A 25,028-nucleotide genomic window follows, 5' to 3' on the forward strand; every position below is an offset into this window, starting at 1 on the left:
ATTCCAAAAAATACAAATTATTTGGAAATCTCTTGCAGACATACCGTATTTTCCGCTTTGTAAGACGTACTTTTTTTCCCCCAAAATTGAGGGGAAAAAGGGGGTGCGTCTTACAAAGAGGATATACATTTGCGCTGCCACTGAGGGTACTTGCCGCGGCACTCTGTGCCCTGATGCTGCCGCTGCGCTGTCCGCCACCGCTGCGCTCCTGTCCCCCGGTGGTTTCTTCCACCCCACCGCCGCCGCCGCCTCGCTCTGTCCCGTTCAGCGTGGGGGGGTCTCTGTCGCTCCATGCCTGCTTTCTTCCTGGAAAATGGCCGCCGCGCATGCGCAGACGGACATCTCGGCACTGAAATCTCGGGAGATGAGATTTCAGCGCTGAAATCTCATCTCCCGAGATTTCAGTGCCGAGATGTCCGTCTGCGCATGCGCGGCGGCCATTTTCCAGGAAGAAAGCAGGCATGGAGCGACAGAGACCCCCCCACGCTGAACGGGACAGAGCGCGGCGGCGGCGGCGGTGGGGCGGAAGAAACCACCGGGGGACAGGAGCGCGGCGGTGGCGGACAGTGCAGCGGCAGCATCAGGGCACAGAGTGCCGCGGCAAGTACCCTCAGAACGGGACAGAGCGCGGCGATGGCGGCAAACACCGGGGGGACAGAGCGCGGTGGTGGCGGTAAGAACCGGGGGAGAGCGCGGCGGTGGTGGCAAGCAGGCACCGGGGGACAGCGTGGCGGTGGTGGCAAGCACTGGGGGACAGAGTGCGGCGGTGGTGGCAAGCAGGCACCGGGGGACAGAGCGTGGCGGTGGTGGCAAGCATCAGGGGACAGAGGGCGGCGGCAGTAACAGACACCGGCAGCGGCACGCTGCACATCAAAACACCCCCTCATCCCAGCAGCAATGTTCCACTCCGGCCTCCTCCATCACCACCCCTGGAAAGCAATAAGACGCATGGATTATAAGATGCACCACCATTTTATTAAAAATAAAGTTTTTTTCCTATTTTTCTCCTCAAAATTTGGGGTGCGTCTTGTAATCCGGAGCGTCTTATAAAGCGAAAAATACGGTAGTTTATCACACAGTAGAACAAAGAGAAGATATCAGAAGTTGAAAGTCAGACACTTTTCCGTTTTCGTTTGAAAAAATGAAACATTTTTTGAATTGGGGTTATATTTAATTTTTCTTCATATCCTATATACTTCTTATTCTATATCTGGAAGGCTTCCTGCCAAATTAAATGAAATTCAGGTGGTAATAACGCAGTCTGAATACCATAGGTTCTTATGTTATGCTGATTTATTCCTGCAGGATGCAATAAAGCTAACATTTTCACACTTTTATTTAAACACATTAATTTATTTTATAACGTTTTATTACAATATTAAGTTAGGTGAATGTGGAGGAATACAAAAACCCTCCGAGAGCTCCTACTGCCACTGCTGTCTTGTGGCTCAGACATACATCTGTGGGAAAACAGAAAACATATAAGAAAATGTAACAGGTATAAACCACACACAAACACATAAAACAATACTAGGATTAATCTATAATAGGCAAAACACTTCTATGTAGATACACCTTTACAAATATAAAGGTTACCTGGTTTGGTGATAGTTTTAAAGGTACTTTTTGGGGATACATAAAGTCCTATTGTACACAGAATATTTGTTTATTCAGATCCTTATGAAGTTGGAAGACAGAGTACCCCCATGTCTGTATTGGTGATGAAGTAATGTTATATTGTCAGCCATGTAAGAAATCAAAAAGCTTGAAGAAGCAATCCTCCTCCTCCAACAAATGTGATTATTCTCCTAATATACTGAAATCCTCATATTATGTAGCACTGTGTACTTACAATTGCACATTTTGTCTTTCTACCCAGTTAGTTCTTCTCTTTTCTCTATGTAGAAACAGGAAGTCTCTTTTATCTGCATGAGTCATCTACTTCTTCATCTTCTGACCCAGCTGCTGCTGCATTCCTCTCTTCTAGCATTGATTTTTGCAGTGACTCATGACTCATGCAGGGAAATGTTACTTCCTATTTTTGCATAGAGCAGAGAAAAGAGAAGAATTAACTGGGTAGAAAGGAAAAATTAGCAATTTTATTTGCACAATGCTATATAATATAAAGACTGCAACAGAGGTGTATCTAGTGGGGGCAGACGGGGAATATTCCCCATGAGCAACCGGCAGGGGGGTGCAATCAGGCCACTTAACATGGCAGCCCGAAATGTCTTCCCCGGTGGCTGCATTTTGCCGTCCCCAGGACTGGGAGTCGGCCATACTCTGAGTTGGCTGTTAAGCTGACAGCTGGCTCCCAGTGATCAATTGTACACGCATCTTATAGACGGGAGTACAATTAAAGTTCTGATCACAGGGTCAGGGCAATTTTATCAACATGATCAGGTCATGTGATCACACTGCTGATACTGTCACTCGCCAGCGCTGCAGAAGATGAAGACACTGAAGATTCAGTGTAACTGGGGATATCTAGGGTGGGGGACTCTAGTGTGTAGGGGGGGAGATTTAGTGTGGGGGAGGGGTTTGGCAATATTTAGAGAGGTGGGTGAAATTTAGTGTAAAAGGGAGAGGAAGATTTGAGGACACAAGTTTGGGGAGCAAGAAAGGGACAGGTGCAGAGACAATATGGGGAGCGGGAAGAATTTGAAGACAGTATGAGGAGTAAGGGGGAAGATGGGGGCATGAGTAAACAGTATGGGGGTTGGGTGTGGACACAGTATAATGAGTGGTTGGGTGCGGTCACAGTATGAGGGGTGAGGGGGGTAATGTATGGATGCACAGTATGGTAAGTGGGGGATTGGTGCAAATGCAGTATGGAAAGCAAAGGGAGAATGTATGTGAACACAGTATGAGGAGTGAGTGGGGCCTGCAGGCTTATGTGGCACCCCTGAGGGTTCAGTCGCCACAGAGGTGCTGCACCTCCTCCTGAGGTGTGGTGCCCCATCATCCAGATAAGGTGGAGACACCTGACCACACTCCAACACCTGCATCCCACACAACATAGTAGTGTAGCAAAGCACCTTTGGTGGACCCTGCTTGGAACACGAAGAGTGCTGGGAGGTGGGTGGAGCTTAGCTGCACAAGTGAGCGAGAGATGATTAGGACTAGGTTAGTCTGTGAGAGAAGATCCCCTGAGTGGGATGGATGGAGGGAGGTGCTGCAGCAGTCTCCTGTGACCTGGAACTGCTGGCACTGGAAAGAGATATAGAAAGCCTGATTCTCCATAAGGAAGAAAGATTTGTATGGAACGTAAGGAGAAGAAGAGAACTAAGGACTAGGGTCAGAGTGGAGCCCTTCCTCAAGTTCTAAGCGCAAGGCTGGGGTCTGGTCCCCGAGGTTGTATAGATACTAATGGTCCAGCAGCAGACACCGGAGGAATAGATGTTGTCACCACTTTATTCCCACACAAGACTTGGGGGCACAACCGCAACGTGAGTGAGCCGGGACTTGGTAGTAAGGAGTCCCCGAAGCAGGCTACAGCTGTCTGCCATACAAGTAGAGTTCAAAGGAACATCTTAAAGGAGGAACTTGGGTTTAACACACAACCACAAGTACTTCATTACAAGCGCTAGAAAGGAGACGTTCAGAGAAGGCATATGTTTGCGGAGTGTTGGAACGGAGTACTTCATCTTGCCTGGAGGTTGGCTGAGCCCCTGACCTGGAGGACACAGCTCCGAGGCGGGCACCTGTATGCACAACAGACTGTGAATAAAGCTTTGGAACTACATGCCCTGGTGTCCTCCGCTTAATCCTGCATCAACCCACTCAGCACTGCTACATCTCTGTGCTTAACACTGCACCGTTACGCTCTCCTCATTATCTCCACATTTACACTGCCCTGGGACTACAGCCCTACCTGTGGAGGGCTACAACATCATTGCTGCACCACACCATCTGTCCCAGAGAAGCAACCCTGCATGTTATGAGTTCATTTTCCCCTTCACCATTGAGGTCTGATGAACTCCCTCTTCTGGTGAAGGAAAGTAGTGAGGCTGATTACCAAGCACCTGAGCTGGGAGAGGATGACTGGGCGACGGGGATCTCTGACTGGATATAAGGCAGCCGACGCCCTTCTGCCTCGCTGGTGATTTCTCTGTGGAATTCTAGGAGACCAGTCTGATTCCTGCTCCTTTTTGCATTTGTGTTTTGGTTTTAGTTTGCCTTGCTTTTCTGGATTCTGCCATTCCCTGCTGGGGTGAGCTGAATTCCTTTTTGCCTTTTTGCTCTGTCTTCAGAAAATACCTGAGTACTGACATAGTCTTTTTGAAGCCTAGCGTCTTCAGGGCCTTTTTCCCTGTCAGTCTGTTGGCTCTTATTTTTGATAGGGTTTTTCGTGGACTGCAAACAGCAGCTTTCCTATCCTGTCCTATCTAGTTAGCTTTGGCCCCATCATTTGCTCAGTCTATCTTTCTCTATCTGTGTTAGTGTTTTTTCTTCTTGCTTCACCGTCATTATATGTTGGGGGCTGCCTATTGCTTTGGGGTCTGCTCTGGGGCAGTTTAGATTTCCCTTTCTGTCTTTAGGCTATTTAGCTCTCCGGCTGTGATCGAGGGGTCTAGGGCACCATAGGAACCCCCCACGGCTACTGCTAGTTGTTGTTGATAGGTTCAGGGGTCTGCAATCCGATAGCTGCCAACTTCTCTGGTTTTCTGGACTTAGCTAGCATTTCTGTTTTTGCCTCCTACGGTGACTCATTCATAACACCTGCAGCTCTGGTCAAATTGACCAGAAACCACAGGTGGCGTCACGAATCATCCACTTATAAACTTTAATCAGCCACGCTTAACACCATCCCCTTTCACATGGACGCCCAGGGCCACGGACCGGGTCGCCGCTACTGTGACACTTCCCTCTGAGATACTGGCCCGGTACTGAGTACCCCACGGCCCTGGCGGGCGATCCATTTTGGCATCACGAACAGGATGACGAAGCCCGGTACCACCGGGTCCTGTGTGCTGAAGATTTACTACATTGGACTTAAAATTGCTGAGAAGGTGCAAAATAACCAAGTTGATAGACTGTAAAATGGACTCTCAAAATGGCCGCCGGCGCGGTGAAGAAGGGCGTGACAACATGGGTGGCCCTAAAAAAAGAGGGTGAACTGTCTTGGGCCTTCCCTGCCTGAACTTCTATGCGACAGCAACATGGCCCACCCCCAGAGGGGTTTGTATACTGGCTTTGTATGGAGGCCGGGGGCAGAAGACACCGCCCCCAGAAGGAGGAGTGAGGCCCTGTGGCAGAAAAGGAGCCCAGGAAGCAGAGAGAACGCCAGGACGCCATACTGGAAGAAGCACGGAGGCCTGAAGAGCGCGTGGAGGCTGAGCTCATCTTCCTCAGCGCACTGATTGAAGGCTCCAACCCCGCTTCCACCATGGACCGCCAGCAGCTGGAGGATGAAATTACCTAGCTGACCCACCGTTTGCGGCTGAAGCAGGAGACTTTGTGGACTCTGAAATTGCAGCTCGCCCAGGGTGGGCCTACACCAATGGTACCTTCACCACCAGTACCCACCACCGCTGCAGCGGTTCTTCCTCAGGCAGCACCTGTGGAACCTGCGGCTGCTGCGATGCCATCGGCAGCGCCTAGTACCACTTCCACGCTGCAACTGTCGCTGAGCGCTGCCTGCCAGGAAGATTTACCCGAGGGCCTGGGAGCTGAGGAGGAAGAAGCTGTGCTCCTGCCTGGCCAAACGCGGCCGCGCAGGTCCTGCTGGAGGCCCCTGCGGACCCGGAGACACCATCCGCTTCACCACCTTCTCTGGCCTCTGACCAGGCAGCTCCAGCAACCACCACTGCCACCGGCTGCTGTCCAGTACCTGCATCGGAGCCAAGACACCACCGGGAAGCATCAGGTATGGCCGCTGCCCCTGCAACCAGGTTGCCCCCTGAATTCCCGTACACCGCGTGCAACGGGCCGGTGCCCCGCATGGGACAAATGGAAGAGCTGTGTTCTCAATTCCAAGGCACTAAGCTGACTGTGATGGGGAAGTGGAAGAAGGCTCTGCTAAAAAGAGCAAGGCTGGAGCAGGCGCATCCCATTCGACATCTTCTAATCTCAGGAGAGGAGTCTGAGCAGCTGATGGGTGTTACTATGCATCATGGGTTCCCCCTTCCAGAGATTCATGATCCCCGCGTTTCACCCTACAAGCGGCCACAGGCAAAAGTTTCACCCGCGGTCCGACCAAAAGCCAAGGCAGCAGAGATACCACCTGAAGCTGAGGTACAACACCCCCAGGTACAAATTGCTACCCCTGCTGTACCACAGGCAGCTTCTGCTCAAAGACCAGCTGCCACTCCATCTGCACGGGCAGCCACCAATCTAACTCCTTGACAGGAAGAGTACCTGCAATTTGTCAATCCGCCAGGAGGTGGACATCCAGACAATCTTCCCTGGAAGCAGCAAAAGAAGCCCGCTTCCACCACCCCAGGAGGAGAAAAGCACTTAAAATGACTGCAACTAACTGAATTGTTACCCAGGAGGGTATGGGCACCGTTGTGCCCTCATTTTCTGTGTTTTTCCCCAGTTCGCCCAGTTGGCACCAGTTTTTATTAAACTGAGAGATCATGGACAATGATTGATCCAAAAACTGTCTTGTAAATAGTTGCGCCTCTTAAGGTGCCCTTTCTTGGTTTTAAATAGGCCTTCTTAAAATAAGAACTACCTCGGAATGGGAGCTCTGCTCCTAACATAAGGACATTTCAAGACATTTTGGACTGGATCAGTGTCTACTTTATCACTAATGTCTTAATAATTAATGCTTAGTATTTTATAGTGAAGGATAAGAATAGGTTATCATGATAGTCTTTGATAAAGATATTGATAGCAACAGAGTTATAGAATTTAGTCTTGTAGTAATGCTTGAATAAAGATGTGAAATTTGAATAAAGATTTGAATGCAGGTGACGAACCAGGCATCAGCGGTTGTCACTCTTGGTCTAGAGGAAGGAGTAAAATGGTAAAATGTGGAAAATGTGAAAGACAGAAAGATGAAAAATGCGTTGATGATGGTACTTGAATTAGCAGTAAACTTCTTAGTAATTATTATTATCCAATAGCACTTTAAATTAGGTAATATGATAAGATATAGATAGTCTGTTAAATCGTTCTGTAACGTTCAAGAGTCCATGCCTCCCACAATGGGAAGTTTAGTTTAAGAACTGTTTATCAAGTATTTCAAAAATTTTGTATGTTCCTTATTTGTACATCTTTGTTTCATTTACAACCCACGGACGTGCTGTTTTTAACGGGGGGGTATGTGGCACCCCTGAGGGTTCAGTCACCACAGAGGTGCTGCACCTCCTCCTGAGGTGTGGTGCCCCATCATCCAGGTAAGGTGGAGACACCTGACCACACTCCAACACCTGCATCCCACACAAAATAGTAGTGTAGCAAAGCACCTTTGGTGGCTCCCTGCTTGGAACACGAAGAGTGCTGGGAGGTGGGTGGAGCTTAGTTGTACAAGTGAGGGGGAGATGATTAGGACTAGGTCAGTCTGTGAGAGAAGATTCCCTGAGTGGGATGGATGGATGGAGGTGCTGCAGCAGTCTCCTGTGACCTGGAACTGCTGGCACTGGAAAGAGTCATAGAAAGCCTGATTCTCCATAAGGAAGAAAGATTTGTACGGAACATAAGGAGAAGAAGAGAACTAAGGACTAGGGTCGGAGTGGAGCCATTCCTCAAGTTCTAAGCGCATGGCCGGGGTCCGGTCCCCGAGGTTGTATGGATACTAATGGTCCAGCAGCAGACACCGGAGGAATAGAAGTTGTCACCACTTTATTCCCACACAAGACTTGGGGGCACAACCGCAACGTGAGTGAGCCTGGACTTGGTAGTAAGGACTCCCTGAAGCAGGCTACAGCTGTCTGCCATACAAGTAGAGTTCAAAGGAGCATCTTAAAGGAGGAACTTGGGTTTAACACACAACCACAAGTACTTCATTACAAGCGCTAGAAAGGAGACGTTCAGAGAAAGCATATGTTTGCGGAGTGTTGGAACGGAGTACTTCATCTTGCCTGGAGGTTGGCTGAGCCCCTGACCTGGAGGACACAGCACCGAGGCGGGCACCTGTAATGCACAACAGACTGTGAGTAAAGCTTTGGAACTACATGCCCTGGTGTCCTCCGCTTAATCCTGCATCAACCCACTCAGCACTGCTACATCTCTGTGCTTAACACTGCACCGTTACGCTCTGCTCACTATGTCCCCATTTACACTGCCCTGGGACTACAGCCCTACCTGTGGAGGACTACAACATCATTGCTGCACCACACCATCTGTCCCAGAGAAGCAACCCTGCAGCGCTGGTCAAATTGACCAGAAACCACAGGTGGCGTAACAAATCATCCACTTATAAACTTTAATCAGCCACGCTTAACACCATCACCTTTCACATGGACGCCCAGGGCCACGGACCGGGTCGCCGCTACTGTGACACTTCCCTCTGAGATACCGGCCCGGTACTGACTACCCCACGGCCCTGCTGGGTGATCCACTTGGACTGGCCCTCAAGATAACAGGAGAATCCTCCAGTGGGCCCCTGTGCAAGAGTGGGCCACCACCCTCTTATATGAGAAGTACTCACCACAATATACATGAATCACTATGTACCTATAAAGACAGTATCTTATTCCTGTAACAATCTACCCAGTCCATTGTTATATAACTTTGTGATTGAGGATAATATCCCATTTACATGTAGCTGAAAAGTGGGGCCCTGGAGTTGGTGACTGGTGGGCCCTTGGCACCCCAGTCTGACACTGAGTGGGGCGTGGGTGCAGACAGTATGGTGAATGGGGGGAAGGGTGCAGACACAGCATGAGTAGTGAGGGGAAAAATGTATGCGGACACAGTATGGAGAGTGAGAGTGATGGAATGTGTGCAGACACAGTATGGGGAGCGAGGATGATGCGATGTGTGCAGTCACAGTATACAGTTGTGGCCAAAAGTATTGAAACCCCTGCAATTCTGTCAGATAATACTCAGTTTCTTCCTGAAAATGATTGCAAACACAAATTCTTTGGTATTATTATCTTCATTTAATTTGTCTTAAATGAAAAAACACAAAAGAGAATGAAGCAAAAAGCAAAACATTGATCATTTCACACAAAACTCCAAAAATGGGCCAGACAAAATATTGGCACCCTCAGCCTAATACTTGGCTGCACAACCTTTAGCCAAAATAACTGCGACCAACCGCTTCCGGTAACCATCAATGAGTTTCTTACAATGCTCTGCTGGAATATTAGACCATTCTTCTTTGGCAAACTGCTCCAGGTCCCTGATATTTGAAGGGTGCCTTCTCCAAACTGCCATTTTTAGATCTCTCCACAGGTGTTCTATGGGATTCAGGTCTGGACTCATTGCTGGCCACCTTAGAAGTCTCCATTGCTTTCTCTCAAACCATTTTCTAGTGCTTTTTGAAGTGTGTTTTGGGTCATTGTCCTGCTGGAAGACCCATGACCTCTGAGGGAGACCCAGCTTTCTCACACTGGGCCCTACATTATGCTGCAAAATTTGTTGGTAGTCTTCAGACTTCATAACGCCATGCACACGGTCAAGCAGTCCAGTGCCAGAGGCAGCAAAGCAACCCCAAACATCAGGGAACCTCCACCATGTTTGACTGTAGGGACCGTGTTCTTTTCTTTGAATGCCTCTTTTTTTCTCCTGTAAACTCTATGTTGATGCCTTTGCCCAAAAAGCTCTACTTTTGTCTCATCTGACCAGAGAACATTCTTCCAAAATGTTTTAGGCTTTTTCAGGTAAGTTTAGGCAAACTCCAGCCTGGCTTTTTTATGTCTCGGGGTAAGAAGTGGGGTCTTCCTGGGTCTCCTACCATACAGTCCCTTTTCATTCAGATGCCTGCGTATAGTACGGGTTGACACTATTGTACCCTCGGACTGCAGGGCTGCTTGAACTTGTTTGGATGTTAGTCGAGGTTCTTTATCCAACATCCGCATAATCTTGCGTTGAAATCTCTTGTCAATTTTTCTTTTCCGTCCACATCTAGGGAGGTTAGCCACAGTGCCATGGGCTTTAAACTTCTTGATGACACTGCGCACGGTAGACACAGGAACATTCAGGTCTTTGGAGATGGACTTGTAGCCTTGAGATTGCTCATGCTTCCTCACAATTTGGTTTCTCAAGTCCTCAGACAGTTATTTGGTCTTCTTTCTTTTCTCCATGCTCAATGTGGTACACACAAGGACACAGGACAGAGGTTTAGTCAACTTTAATCCATGTCAACTGGCTGCAAGTGTGATTTAGTTATTGCCAACACCTGTTAGGTGCCACAGGTAAGTTAAAGGTGCTGTTAATTACACAAATTAGAGAAGCATCACATGAATTTTCGAACAGTGCCAATACTTTTGTTCACCCTCTTTTTTATGTTTGGTGTGGAATTATATCCAATTTGGCTTTAGGACAATTCTTTTTGTGTTTTTTCATTTAAGACAAATTAAATGAAGATAATAATACCAAAGAATTTGTGTTTGCAATCATTTTCAGGAAGAAACTGAGTATTATCTGACAGAATTGCAGGGGTGTCAATACTTTTGGCCACAACTGTAGGAAGTTGGGGGATGTGTAAGGAGGCACTATGGAGAGTGAAGGGTAAATATATGAGGAGACAGTATGTATGAATAGCAGGGTTGATGCTAGAGGAGACAGTATGATGAGGGAGGGGGAGACATGTGAGGAGACTACTGAGGGGAATCGTGTAAAGGGACAGTATGGATGGAGAAAAGTGTGATTGGACACAGAATAAAAACTGAGTAATGTGAGGGGGAGCATGGGGGACAGTGTAAGGGCAAAGCCAGGAGGGGACCGTATGCCAAGGAGGTGGAGTGTGAAGAGGGAGCACAGTATAGAGACTGGGCCCTATAGGGGGGACCCAGTGTGAGAGGACAGTGTGAGGAGGGGGCCCAGTATGGACAGGGGCAGTGTGGAGGGTATGTACCATAAGAGGGACAGTATGTTGGTGATATTTTATGCAGGGAATATAATGAGGGTCAATTATTTATTCAGGGGCTCAGCATAGGGCAGATATTTTTATTCAAGAGCATTAAAATTACACTGCTATATTTAAGGCTATGTGCACACGTGCGGAATTGCTGCGGATATTTCCGCGGCATTACACAACTCCCTGCCGCGGGAAATCCACGGGAAATACGCATGCGGAATTCCCGTGAAAAAATTGCGTTTTCCAAGCTATCTGTAGCATCGCTCGGAAAACTGAATGACAGGTTGGTCACACTCATCAAACATAGTGTTTGACGAGTGTGACCAACTTTTTACTATTGAGGCTGCCTCTGCGGCATCAATAGTAAAAGATATAATGTTAAAAATAAAAATAAAATCGTGATATTCTCACCTTCTGGCAGCCCCTGCAGCCTTCCCGATCCTTGCCATGCTCCTAGCGAGTCCCGGTCCCAGTGATGCCTTGCGACAATGACCCAAGGTGACGTAGCATCAGGCGAGACCGCTACGTCATCACAGGTCATTGTCGCAAGGCATCACTGGGAACGGGACTTTCCAGGAGCATCGCTGAGGCCTGTGAAGGCTCTGGGGGATGCCGGAAGGTGAGAATATCATGATTTTTTATATTAATTCTTTTTTAACAGGGATATGGTACCCAGGGCCTGGAGGAGTCTCCGCTCCTCCAGACCCTGGGTACCATCCACACATTTTCCGCTTATTTGCGTATGGTATGCATAGCCACATGCGGAAAGTAATCAGAACTATGCATTCCTATGTGTGCAGAATACCCATGATTCCGCAAAAAGAATGAGCATGCTGCGTATTTCTCTGCGAAGCGATTCCGCCGCAGAAAAATATGCAGCATTAGCACACCATGTGCGGAATGCCATTGAATTCAATGGGTTGCAGATTTTTAGCGTTTTCGCGGCGAAAAAACACGGCAAAAACGCAAAAAATCTGCACGTGTGCACACAGCCTAATGGTTTCGTGTGGGGATGTGCTGCAGAAAACCGGAGAAGATTGAAGTCTGCAGAGACAGGCTATGGCTGTGAAAATTCATCATGAGGTCTGGACAAGATGAAGAAAAGAAAGAGAATGACTCCAATCAGAGAAAACACCATCTATCGGGTGCCTTCATGTAAATATTTTTTTGTGATTCTGACTAATTTTCATATTTGTATTTATGTTAGGACTCGGCATTAAAGTGTTGTCCAAGTTAGTGATGAGTCTGCAATCATTCTATGTGACGGCAAACTTCTGAATTCTGATAAGCGCAAATTGCATGCTGTAAGGATTCTCTGGTTCTGGCGATTTGCATACATGTGGTTACATGCCGACTAGACATGCGTTGTCTCACTCAATGAAAATGAATTGAGCGAGGCTGGATTTGTCTGGTCGGAATGTTGATAGAAGTATACAGATCTCATACTTGTGATGACATAACTATCCACTCTTACCTACCGGCAAGGGAGAATCCTAAAAGTGTGCAGTGCATTTTATCTGACAATTCAGAAGCCTGCAATCAGAGTGACTGCAGACTTTCATCTCAAACCTGAACAAGCCCTTTAATTATAAAATAAAGCACTGTATCATGACAATCCTAACAGCGTGTGGAGCTCCCGGGCACGCACGGTGCAGAGCCGTGGGGTACTCGGTACCGGGCCTGTCGACTTCAACATGGGACGGTGTCACGGCGGCGGCGACCCGGTCCGTGGCCCTGGTGCATCCATTAAATAAAATGATGATGAAAGGGGAAGGGGAAAAGTTGTTGGTGATGTGGTAGAAATGAAGATAAAGTTTGTAGATGGTAAAATACGTGACGCCACATGTGGTATTCTGGTCAGAGGTGACCAGCGCGGCGGTGTTGTTCCCCTGAGACTGTTGATGTGGCGCAGCTGAGGTAAAAATGGCTCCCCACAGGTGGAGCAATAGTCCCAGGCCAAAGATGTTAGATTAATAGTCAAAATGGCTGTGAACGCCGGGGTGCAGAGAAATGAGAGGAGGACACAGAGAGGTGCAGTTTCTTTACCTTTTACTGGTAACTGGTTGCAATCCGGAGTACCACATACAGGTGATGGTATGAGTCCGGCTCGCCTGGAGGAATTCAGGGGATCCACCTTGCCAGGTGGGGGTTAGGACCTTCCTTCTGCACTTTGTGTGTGGGTCTCCACTGTATATAACTAAGCTGCGACCCTCTATTCGTGATGGTTTGACTAACCTGTACGGCTGTCAGCGTGAGCCTCTTCCACGGGTACCGTTCTCTTCACTGTCGGCCCCGGGCTCCTTATCCACTGCCGTGCCCTCAGGTGTTCAATGTCGCACAGGGATTTACAATCCTCTGTACTTTCAGATTCAGCAATCAGGACATACAGCTCCTGACACCAAGGACTCTGGTGTCCCTTTTCTCTCTATTAGCGCTTCGCTCTGGGGTCTGCTATATGCAGATTTCTAGCTTCCCCAGAGCCTCTCCGTCTCTGCCCGTGTCCTTTCGCTCTTCACAGATCAGCTCTGCCTATTGAGCTCCTCTCCGATCAGCTCCCTGTCTTGAACTGACTGGACCTTCCAGAAAGATCTTTTCACCTCACGTTTAACTGTCTTGTCATTTCTCCTCACAGCTCACAGCTGCTCTCGTTTCCATGACAACCCCCTCAGCTCACCTCTAGCTGACTCACCCACCCCCTCAGCTGGCCAGAATTTATAAGGCAGCTCCCTTTTCTGACCTGCAGCAGGAATTGTGATTTAATCTATGTTACCTGGCATGGGGGTCCCCTTTCTGCCTCCAAGCATGACTTCACCTCATAGAGGGAGGCAATGTCACTGTGACAACCGGACTATGGGGTGTCACACGTGTAATATACTCACTGTCAGGATTCAGCTCTGCTTGCTGGTTCCAGCAGTCATCACATGGCCACTTCACTCATGCGATTTTCACACTTTCGGTCACGTGCCAACTCACTTCTCTTCCTGCTTCTCTCAGTTTTTCACTGAACACTGAGATAATTAGGGAGAGTAGCTCGTCAGCACGTGACAAAGTGTGCAAATCGCATATGTGCTTGGATGGGGAAACCCCGAACTGAATTTTGCCCCTGGGTGCTAGAAAACCTATATACACCTCTCGCCTGCATATATTAAGAAGATAAACAGTTTAATGGGAGTGCCTGTTTAATGGCACTACCGATGTAGATGGCATAAGACATAGAGCTCAGTGATTGGCTGCAGCACTGTCCACATGACAACATCCCTGCAGTTTGAACACAATCAATTAAGCAGTAGCAAGAGGCGGCACTGGACTCTAGGAGGGTGAGTAACATCACAGTTTGTGTTTTGTTTTTGTTTTGCTTTTTCCCTTCATAGCCAGTTGAGCAATAATCTTTAAAAGAGGACTATCCATTTAATCATTTATTCTTTTGTACCTTACCTAAAAACATACTCTCTCTTCTTTTAACTCTTTTGGGTGAATGATTTTCATCTGCAGCATGCTCTGAAATAAAATTAAAACTGTGTCATAGGGTGAATTTTAAACAATATAACGCATGAACCTCCATTCATAGAACCTTTTATGCATTTACTGGTGTTTCACTTAGAAATAAAAGCATAAAAGCAGAATTTCTTTCAGTGCAAAGATTCATTAACACATGCAGGTTAAAGATATTTCACAAATTGCCTGAATAGCCAAAAGAAGAAGGGATATTGTAGAAAATAGAAATTCACTTGGCACGGGGTCAGGGGAGGGATGGGGGTGTTTGATATATTTTATCTTAAAGAAAAATCAGATCTTCTGACTTGTCTATTTTAGTAAATGCCTGTATTTCCCATGAAACTACATATTTCCCAAATAATATGTAAATATTTCTCTAAAAACTTATGAAAAAATGGGTTATCTCATTTGTAAATATAATACAGTTGTGCTCAAAAGTTTACCTACCCCGGCAGAATTTTTGCTTTCTTGGCCTTTTTCAGAGAATATGAATTATAACACCAAAACCTTTTCCCCACTCATGGTTAGTGGTTGGGTGAAGCCATTTATTGTTAAACTACTGTGTTTTTTCTTTTTAAATCATAATGACAACCCAAAACATCCAAATAACCCTGATCAAAAGTTTACATACCCTATTTCTTAATAGTGTGTATTGTGATCTCTAACATCAATGACAGCTTGAAGTCTTTTGTGGCAGTTGTGGACGAGGTTCTTTATTTTCTCAGATGGTAAAGCTGCCCTCTCTTCTTATTTAAAATCCGCCAGTTCCTGTAAATTCCTGGGCTGTCTAATATGAGCTGCACGCTTGAGATCTCCCCAGAGTGGCTCAATGATATTGAGGTCAGGAGACTGAGATGGCCACTCCAGAACCTTCACTTTGTTCTGCTGTAGCCAATGACAGGTTTACTTGGCCTTGTGTTTTGGATCGTTGTCATGTTGGAACGTCCAATTACATCCCATGTGCAGCTTCCAGGCTGATTATTGCAAATTTGCCTCCAGTATTTGCTGATAACATGCTTCATTCATCTTTCCTTCAGATTTGACCAAGTTTCCTGTGCCTTTGTAGCTCATACATCCCCAAAACATCAGCAATCCTCTTCTGTGCTTTACAGTAGGGATGGTGTTCCTTTCGTCATAGGCCTTGTTGACCTCTCTCCAAATGTAACGTTTATAGTTGTGGCCAAAATTTCAATTTTGGTGTCATCACTCCAAATTACCTTGTTCCAGAAGTTCTGAGGCAAGTCTCTATGCTGTTTTGCATATTGTAGTTGAGATACTTTGTGGCATTTGTGCAGTAATGGCTTTCTTCTTGCGACTCAACCATGCAGCCTATTTTTCTTCAAGTGCCTCCTTATTGTGCATCTTGAAATAGCCACACCACTAGTTTTCAGAGAGTCCAGTATTTCAGCTGATGTTATTTGTGGGTTTTTCTTTGCATCCCGAACAATTTTCCTGGCAGTTTTGGACGTAATTTTTGATGGTCTACCTGACCGTGGTTTTGTTTTTAGAGAGCCCCTAGTTTTCTATTTGTTAATCACAGTTTGAATGCTGCTAACAGGCATTATCAATTCCTTGGATATCTTTTTGTATCCCTTTCCTGTTTTATACAGTTCAACTACCTTTTCACGTAGATTTGCTGACAATTCGTTTGCTTTCCCCATGACTCACAATCCAGAAATGTCAGTGGCTGGATGAAAGATGCAAGAGTCTGTCTGGATCCCAGAAACTCACTCAGCTTTTATGTACACACACTGATTACAAATAGCTCACAGGAGAGGATGATACGTTTAGTAGCCATTCAAACCCATTTGTGTCAACTTCTGTGCATGTTATCAGGCCTAAATCACCAGGGTACGTAAACTTTTGATCATGGTCATTTGGATGTTTTGGGTTGTCATTTTCATTTAAAAAGAGAAAACACAGTAGTTTGACAATAAATGGCCTCACCCAACCACAAATCATAAGAAAAAAGAACACAACCCCCATCTGTGGATGTCAGGCACTCAGACCATCCTCATCGAGTCGGTTTCTAACCATTTGTGCAGACACATGCACATGTATGGCCTGCTGGAGGTCATTTTACAGGGCTCCGGCAGTGCTCCTCCTGTTCCTCCTTGCACAAAGGCTGAGGTAGCGGTCCTGCTGCTGGATTGTTGCCCTCCTACAGCCCCCTCCACATCTCCTGGTGTAGTTGCCTGTCTCCTAGTAGTCCCTCCAGAATCTGGACACTACGCTGACAGACCCAACAAACCTTCTTGCCACAGCTCGCATTGATGCATCCTGGATGAGCTGCACTACCTGAGCCACTTGGGTGGGTTGTAGAATCCGTCTCATGCTACCACGAGTGTGAAAGCACAACCAACATTCAAAAGTGACCAAAACATCAGCCAGAAAGTATTGGTACTGAGATGTGGTCTGTGGTCGCCACCTACAGAACCACTCCTTTATTGAGGGTATCTTGATAAATGCCAATAATTGAAATGTAAAGAAAATGAAATGTAAAGTGCTGCGGAATATGTCGGTGCTATAGAAATAAAATGTATTATTATTATTAATAATTTCCATCTGTTGTCTATTCCATTTGCACAACAGCATGTGAAATTGATTGTCAATCAGTGTTGCTTCCTAAGTGGACAGTTTGATTTCACAGAGGTTTGATTTAGTTGGAGTTATGTTCTTTTGTTTAAGTGTTCCCTTTATTTTTTAGAGCAGTGTGTGTATGTATGTATGTATGTATGTATGTATATATATATATATATATATATATAAATTATACACTGTATTACCATATATGCTGTATATTTATATAATGAATCATGATGAACGTTTAGTATAATATCACTTTCCATTTCCAAATACTGCCTCTATGATGAGTTCTTTTTTTTCTAAGATTGTACTTCTATGCATTTCTAGCTATTTACAATGGCAACAGGTGTTTGTGTTTATGCCAAATTACTTCACTGAGAAGATGGGATCACCTAATTGGCTGACACAATCAGTGTGACATTGACTTATAATTTCAAAAATATAATTATAGAGGTTACTGATTAAATTGTAAGACTGATCATTTCCAGATAAATCAGTGATTATACATTTGCTCTAAAAAATTAGATGAAAAGAATCCGGCTTCACAAGGAAATTTTTTGCAATAAAAGATAATTGTTACTGGAATGGAATTGCTAGACTAAGTAACATAATGAAACATATGGATGAACTATATGCAGAGAGCTAAAATGACAGCCATAAATCTTACCTATATTACCAAAACAGCCAATGATCGGATGTTGCCAGCTGATAATTTTATTCATCCATTCTAGCTTGTAAAAGTCTGAATACCCACATAAACCACACAGCATGACTGCAAGAAAAACAAGTAAATTCTCTGAAAACATAAAATATTTCTGCAGTGAAGTGATTGTCCTTTTTTTTTGTAAATTTCATGCAAATCTGAGCTACAGTAGAAAAACCCAAAGTTTTACCCTCTGGTGTTATTCATGACATTTTTGGCAAAAAGACCTTATGTAAAGATATATAAAGTGAAGTGAGGGCCTGACGGTCAAGATATGAGCCACCACTAAGACATGCAATGGGCATCTATTTGTAGGTTGTGTTTAGCTTACTGCCCACAATAGGGGTAGACACCATGAAATGATGCCGCCATGCTGCATCCCACTGTGGAAGGCCAGTGTGATTTCTGGAAGCAATATGGCAACTGGAAGCTGCATTACAATATTTTGCTAAATTAGTTTGAAATGTCTGTAAGAAAGAAAATTGATCAGCTGTATTATGCTTGTTATATTAGACAACTTTTGTATCCAGTATTCTACAAAATCTACTCTATGGTTTCCCAGGGCACAGCAGCAGTGAAACCTGGAACCTTAGGCCGGGGTCACATTGTGTTATGGCAGTCCATTAGACGGACTGCGTTACACCGCGGCATAAAGCGATCATATTTGAAAGACACCAATGAGTTTATAACACTCATTAAATCTCTGGGCTCTCTCCCACCTTCTTCTTTTTTGGTCACATGGGATGTTAACAGCTTATATACATCCATTACACATGAAAAGGGTTTAAGAGCCACAGAAAATTTGATGGTAAAGGCAGACATGGACACTAGAATCCGCAACCTCTGTTCCGATCTCTTAAAAGAGACACATTTTATGTACAGAAACAGGGCCCCCCTACGCTATTGCCTATATGGCTTAATTTGAGGAAGATTATGTCTATACCCACCCTTTATATATACAACATTCTATGGTATGGCTTAGATTCATAGATGACATTATTTTTGGGTGTGGAATGGCCCCCTGGACACTCATACAATTTGATCATCATATCAATAACATATGGCCTGAACTCAAATTTTCCCTACAATTTGATACAGACAGGATGAATTTCTTAGATACGTTGAACAACAAAGATTCACTAGGGACCCTAAAGATAGATCTTTATATCAAACCAACCGATAGGAACAGTATTTTACATTTTGACAGCTTCCATCCATCCACAGTTAAAAAATCTATCCCAAGATCGCAATACTGCAGGATAGATAGAATAGTCTCAGAGGAAGCCACAAAGGCCCAAAGACTGACTGACATGACAAAGAAATTTACAGAAAGGGGTTACCCAGCAAAACTTTTGACTGAATCAAGATCCACGATAGGCCAATTTGAGAAAACCAATAAAACAGATAAACGTATACCCTTTGTCAACACATACCATCCTTACTCGAGAAAGATACAATCCACTATAAACAGACACTGGGGTCTATTATCTAAAAGTTATCCAGAGATAGAGGAAGTTCAGAAACCATTTCTCCCCTGCTATCGGAGACCAAGAAATTTAAAGGATAAGCTTGTTAGAGCACATATTGGCTCTAACACAAGGATACCAAGACAGACGTTTCTCCAGACACAAAAACGTGGCACATTTCCATGTCTGTCCTGTCTGCAGTGTAATAATATACAAAAAGGAGATCAAATTTTTCATCCACAAACGGGAAGGGCTATTCCTATTAAAGGGTATTATACATGTGAATCAACATACGTTGTATATTTAATTAAATGTCCATGTGGCCTAGCTTATGTGGGGGAGACCACGCAGATGGTGAAAGACAGAATTTCACAACATAAATCTAATATAAGATGTAAGAAATCTCATCTCCCACTTCCATATCATTTTCTCGAGAAGGGACATAATATATCCCAATTGAAATTTCAAGTATTGGAGCAAGTTGAAATTGAAAGAAGAGGGTATGATAGGACAAAGAAGCTCAAAAAAAGAGAGGCCTTTTGGATTTTCACTCTACAAACCTTGGAGCCCAAAGGACACAATAGAGACTATGACACACAGAGTTTTCTGTGATATGAACTGTCGTTGACTGATATTGTATACATTTCGGATGCTTTGTGTTTTAAAGAACCTATTTTGACCATTGTTTTTTCTTTTTCATATAGAATCATTAGAATTGGCTCTTCACTTCCTCACCGGGCACAACTGTTTCACCTGGTATAGTATTTTTTTCTCCGCCATCTTTACATATACACAGATCGTTCGTTTTCCACATATGCCAAGGTTTAAAACCAGATTTGATATAGTTTATTCCTACTATACATCCTCCCTTAATTTAAAGAATCTTAAGGACATTTTACATACAATTGTTTTAAGAACGTAGGTAATATACAGTATATCCAATTAGTTGCACAACAGTGTTAGCTTTCCCTTATCAGATTGTCTTTTCAATATTTTTTATTTCTCTATTTAGCCACAATAGATCTTTAAAATGAGCCTAATATACAATAATGTGGGCGCAAGTTTAATATATCGGGTGGCCATTACACAGGGACTTTCAGTCACACCTCTTGCCTTGTCCTGACTATCACATGAAAGGAGTAAGAGCGCAGGCGCGCTCCTCCATTGATTTACTATGACCGCTGGATCTGCAATGCGCAGGCGCGATGACGTGGACAGGTTTGTCCTCCCCAGGCTGCACGTGACCGCTAAGCCAGTAAGGTACAGACATGATGACTAGAGTTGAGTGACTTTTGTTTTTTTAGGGTCGCGTTTCGTTTCGTGAAACCCGACTTTTCTAAAATTCGGGTCGAGCAAGATCGTCCGATTATAGGGAAAAGTCGGGGTCGTCCCGAAACACGAAACCCAATGTAAGTCAATGGGGAATAAAAGTCGGCAGTGAGAGGAGGACAGGAAACACACCTACAGTGCCCATTTGAATGCCAAAAGCATCAATTCTTCTTACTTAAGCTTGTCAACCTTAATTAACTTCATAATACAAGTTACGCACTGAAAAATGGGGGTTATTTGGCTAAAGTTGTGGGGGGGGAGGGCTGGCTGCAGGTTTTCATGTGCCCTGGGCGAAAGAGCGCCCCTTTAACACATACCACAACTCATCATGCTCCGATACGGCAGAGAAATAGCGGTATAGTACAATGAAAAATACCTCACTTTTTACATCTCATGACGAGGCCCATCTATTTCTCCATACAGAATCATTGGTCCCATATAATGTTTGAAACAGTATATGATGAGCTCCACATAATGCTACAGTATATGTTGGTCCCCATGGATGAAGCTCCACTGTCTTATGGGCCCAAATAATGCTCCAAACATAATGGGCCCCATTTCTAATGCTCTAGTGTATAATGGGCCCTGTAAATGCTGCACCAGTGTCTGATGTCCACCTTTGGAATGTTCCAGTGTATGGTGGGCCCCATCTATCATTCTCCAGAGTATAGTGCTCCCCAAAAATTGCTGTCCCAACATTGAAAACAATCAAATAAGTCTCCTCGCTAGGGAATCCCTGTACTTCTCTGGATTCCTCGTCGTCCCCATCTTCCATCTCACTGCACAGTATTTCAACTTTGCAAGTGCTGTGATCCTGGGCAAGCAGGGGGGGCCCACTCGTTGGTGACGGCACTGGCACAGGGCCCATGATAGTACGGTGGTGTGTCTGATGGCGGGTGGGCCGAACCTGCACTTTCATCTGCAGCTTCCTCTTTGTCACCTTGTAAGATGGAACTGTATATGGGAAGGGTAACCTGAGTTTCATCAGGGTCAGATTCAGGTCGTGTAGCGTGCGAGGGGAATGTAGTGGTCTGGGTCAATGTACCAGCAGATTCATCGAGCAGTGGCTGGGCATCAGTGCACTTGTGTCACCCCCAGGAGTACGGTCGCCACAGTGGCATTACCTTCTTCCTAGGGAGTGTGATGTCATGCTTGGGAGCAACGAAGGATCTCTCTAGCAGGTTAACTGATTGGGCGGCGTTATTCCCACGAGTCATGACCCTCGAAACAGCGTTCATGAAGGCAAAGTGTTTGTTTTACGTGGGCAGTATGGTTGCAAAGCTGAACCTTAAAGGAATGTCCAGAAGGGCACCACCAGGAGTGGAGCCTACAGTTAAATTCGACTCCACCTGGGAAACCTCAACCATGCCAGCTACAGAACAGATGCACACATTGCAAGCTTAATTCCGTTAACGAACGAGACTCCATCATGCCCCGCGGTCCGAGTCCGGCTTACTAGAGGGACACGTGAGGCTCTGGCACATGAGATTGGCCAATAACTGGTGTGTCATGCCCTTACATGTCCGTGGCTGCATGTGCGCTACACTGAAAAGGCCAGCGGTTGTCACTTACGGGTGCAGATAACCCGCTGAACAACGTTAGTGATGGGGATCACTGATTACAATTATTACCCACGAACGATGATTTCCCAGTAAGTGCAGGTCAACCGCAGTTCCGGAATTAGGCCTAACCGTCATTCCTGAAAAAATTAAAAACTTACGTGTGCAAACCACAGGTGCTGTAGCTTGCTTAACAGCTCGCCAGCCGTTCTCACGCCCAGTATGGATTACACGTGATTGCGCAAAGGTGAGAAAGGGTACCGTATCCCCAGATAACATGTATGGATAGCGTACACATTCAAAATATATGTCTCAGGAGGCAGGCTCAGACGGTGTTAGGCCCAGTATGGATTGCACGTGATTGCACAAAGGTTAGAAAGGGTACCGTATCCCCAGATAACATGTATGGATAGCGTACACATTCAAAATATATGTCTCAGGAGGCAGGCTCAGACGGTGTTAGGCCCAGTATGGATTGCACGTGATTGCACAAAGGTTAGAAAGGGTACCGTATCCCCGGATAACATGTATGGATAGCGTACACATTCAAAATCTATGTCTATACATCAGGAGGCAGGCTCAGACGGTGTTAGGCCCAGTATGGATTACACGTGATTGCACAAAGGTTAGAAAGGGTACCGTATCCCCAGATAACATGTATGGATAGCGTACACATTCAAAATATATGTCTCAGGAGGCAGGCTCAGACGGTGTTAGGCCCAGTATGGATTGCACGTGACTGCACAAAGGTTAGAAAGGGTACCGTATCCCCAGATAACATATATGGATAGCGTACACATTCAAAATATATGTCTCAGGAGGCAGGCTCAGACGGTGTTAGGCCCAGTATGGATTGCACGTGATTGCACAAAGGTTAGAAAGGGTACCGTATCCCCAGATAACATGTATGGATAGCGTACACATTCAAAATATATGTCTCAGGAGGCAGGCTCAGACGGTGTCAGGCCCAGTATGGACTGCACGTGATTGCACAAAGGTTTGAAAGGGTACCGTTTCCCCGGATAACATGTATGGATAGCGTACACATTCAAAATATATGTCTCAGGAGGCAGGCTCAGACGGTGTCAGGCACAGTATGGATTTGACGGCCCAGATTACACAGCGGAGGAGCAGGGAGAGGTAAAGATTGCAAATGCTGGGGCCCTGCCCAAGCAAGGGGGGCCCACTCGTGGGCGTCGGTACTGGCACTGGGCCCCTCATAGTACAGCGGTGTGTCTGACGGCGGGTGTGCACCACCACTGTCAGAGACACTTGATTGCACTATGAGGGACCCTGTGCCAGTGCCGCGCCCAAGAGTCGGCCTACCCACCTGTCCAGGGCAACGGCACTCGCACGGTGTCGTGCGCTAGGTGGTGACCCCGGCCATGGGGGGGGAGGCAGCACAGTTAGGGAGTTTTAGAAAGTGGCATATGTTGATGTTGGACATTCAGCTGATGCAAAAGGCGAAATAGGTGAAGTCCCAGGAAGAGGTGGACCAAAGCAAGCCATTTTTCTGTCACCCTATGTGTCATCAGGGGAAGGTGGGACAAAATCCTTGGAAACCCATGCATGGTTCATTTTAATGAAGGTTAGATCATCCACATTTTGGGTTGACAGACGGGTCCTTTTTTCTGTCAGGATTGATCCAGCTGCACTGAAGACTCTTTCCGATAGCACACTTGCAGCTGGGCAAGCGAGCTCCTGTAAGGCATATTGGGCCAATTCAGGCCAGGTGTCCAGTTTAGCGGCCCAATAGTCAAAGGGGAATGACCTGTGTGGGAGAACATCGATATGGGAGGAAAAGTAGTTTGTTACCATAGTTGACAACTGCTGTCTCCTGTCACTTTCCATCGATGCAGTATTACCAGTTGTGTGAGCGGTATTTGAAAAATCAGTCCACAACATTGTCATGAAACCCCTGTCTCCAACGCCACTTCTGCTGTGTGCACCACGAACACCTCTGCCAAGCTGCCCCCGGCCCGTACGGCTCGTGTGAGAACCATCACCGCTGCTGTGTGCTGGGAATGCCTCAAGCAACCGATTTACCAGAGTTGCTTGTTTATTAGCCAATATTAGGTCAAGGTTCTCCTGTGGCATGATGTTTTGTAATTTGCCTTTATAGCGTGGATCCAGGATGCTGGCCAACCAGTAGTCGTCATCGTTCATCATTTTGGCAATGCGGGGGTCCCTTTTTAGGATCTGCAAGGCATAATCTGACATGTGGGCCAATGTTCCCGGTGTCAATGATGCACTGCGAGTGCTGGGTGGAGGAGCACTTTCTGGCAAATCCACATCCCTCCAGTCACGCACAAACCCTGTACCAGACCTTGCCACGCCAACATTTTCACTTGCCCCACGAGATGCATCCTCCTCCCCTGAGTAATCATCCCCATCATCATCCTCCTCCTCCTTTTCTTCCTCCACCTCGTCCAGGAGAGGTCCCTGAGCAGACAATGGCTGAATGTCATCAAGGATTCCCTCCTCCTCTTCCTCCTCATCAACATTGGCTGCAGACGCCTGCTCCTTAAGGTGCGTCAAAGTTTGCATGAGCAGACGCATAAGTGGGATGCTCATGCTTAGGATGGCGTCGTCTGCGCTTACCAGCCGTGTGCATTCCTCAAAACACTGAAGGACTTTACAGAGGTCTTTCAGCTTCGACCACTGCACATCTGTCAACTCCATGTCTGCTCTCAAAGTGCCTGGCCGTGTATCCTCCCACAAATGCATTATGGCCTGCCTCTGCTTGCACAGCCGCTCCACCATGTGCAGGGTGGAGTTCCACCTTGTTGCAATGTCGATAATGAGGCGGTGGTTGGGAAGGTGGAGCAATCGCTGCAGCTTCTGCATACGAACGGAGTGTACAGGCGACCGGCGGATGTGCGCGCACAGTCTTCGCAACTTCTGGAGCAGGGCTG

The 25,028-nt window shown here is 46.0% G+C and overlaps 1 protein-coding gene across 1 annotated transcript in view; it reads right to left on the bottom strand.

Annotated features, from left to right (window-relative positions):
- Positions 1-1,275: 1,275 nt before the first annotated feature.
- CUNH16orf89 (chromosome unknown C16orf89 homolog) overlaps positions 1,276-25,028 on the bottom strand; it is a 79,885-nt gene continuing 56,132 nt past the window's right edge. Inside the window, exons 6-8 of the mRNA XM_073542780.1 lie at positions 17,724-17,828; positions 14,411-14,473; positions 1,276-1,460 (exon numbers count right to left, since the gene is read on the bottom strand). Coding sequence (XP_073398881.1) covers positions 1,384-1,460; positions 14,411-14,473; positions 17,724-17,828 — 245 coding nt within the window. The 3' untranslated portion in view covers positions 1,276-1,383. The remainder of the gene's footprint in view (positions 1,461-14,410; positions 14,474-17,723; positions 17,829-25,028) is intronic.

Source organism: Dendrobates tinctorius, unplaced genomic scaffold, assembly GCF_039654945.1.
Source record: "Dendrobates tinctorius isolate UK_male_01 unplaced genomic scaffold, ASM3965494v1 ptg000129l, whole genome shotgun sequence".
NCBI classification, from domain to species: domain Eukaryota; kingdom Metazoa; phylum Chordata; class Amphibia; order Anura; family Dendrobatidae; genus Dendrobates; species Dendrobates tinctorius.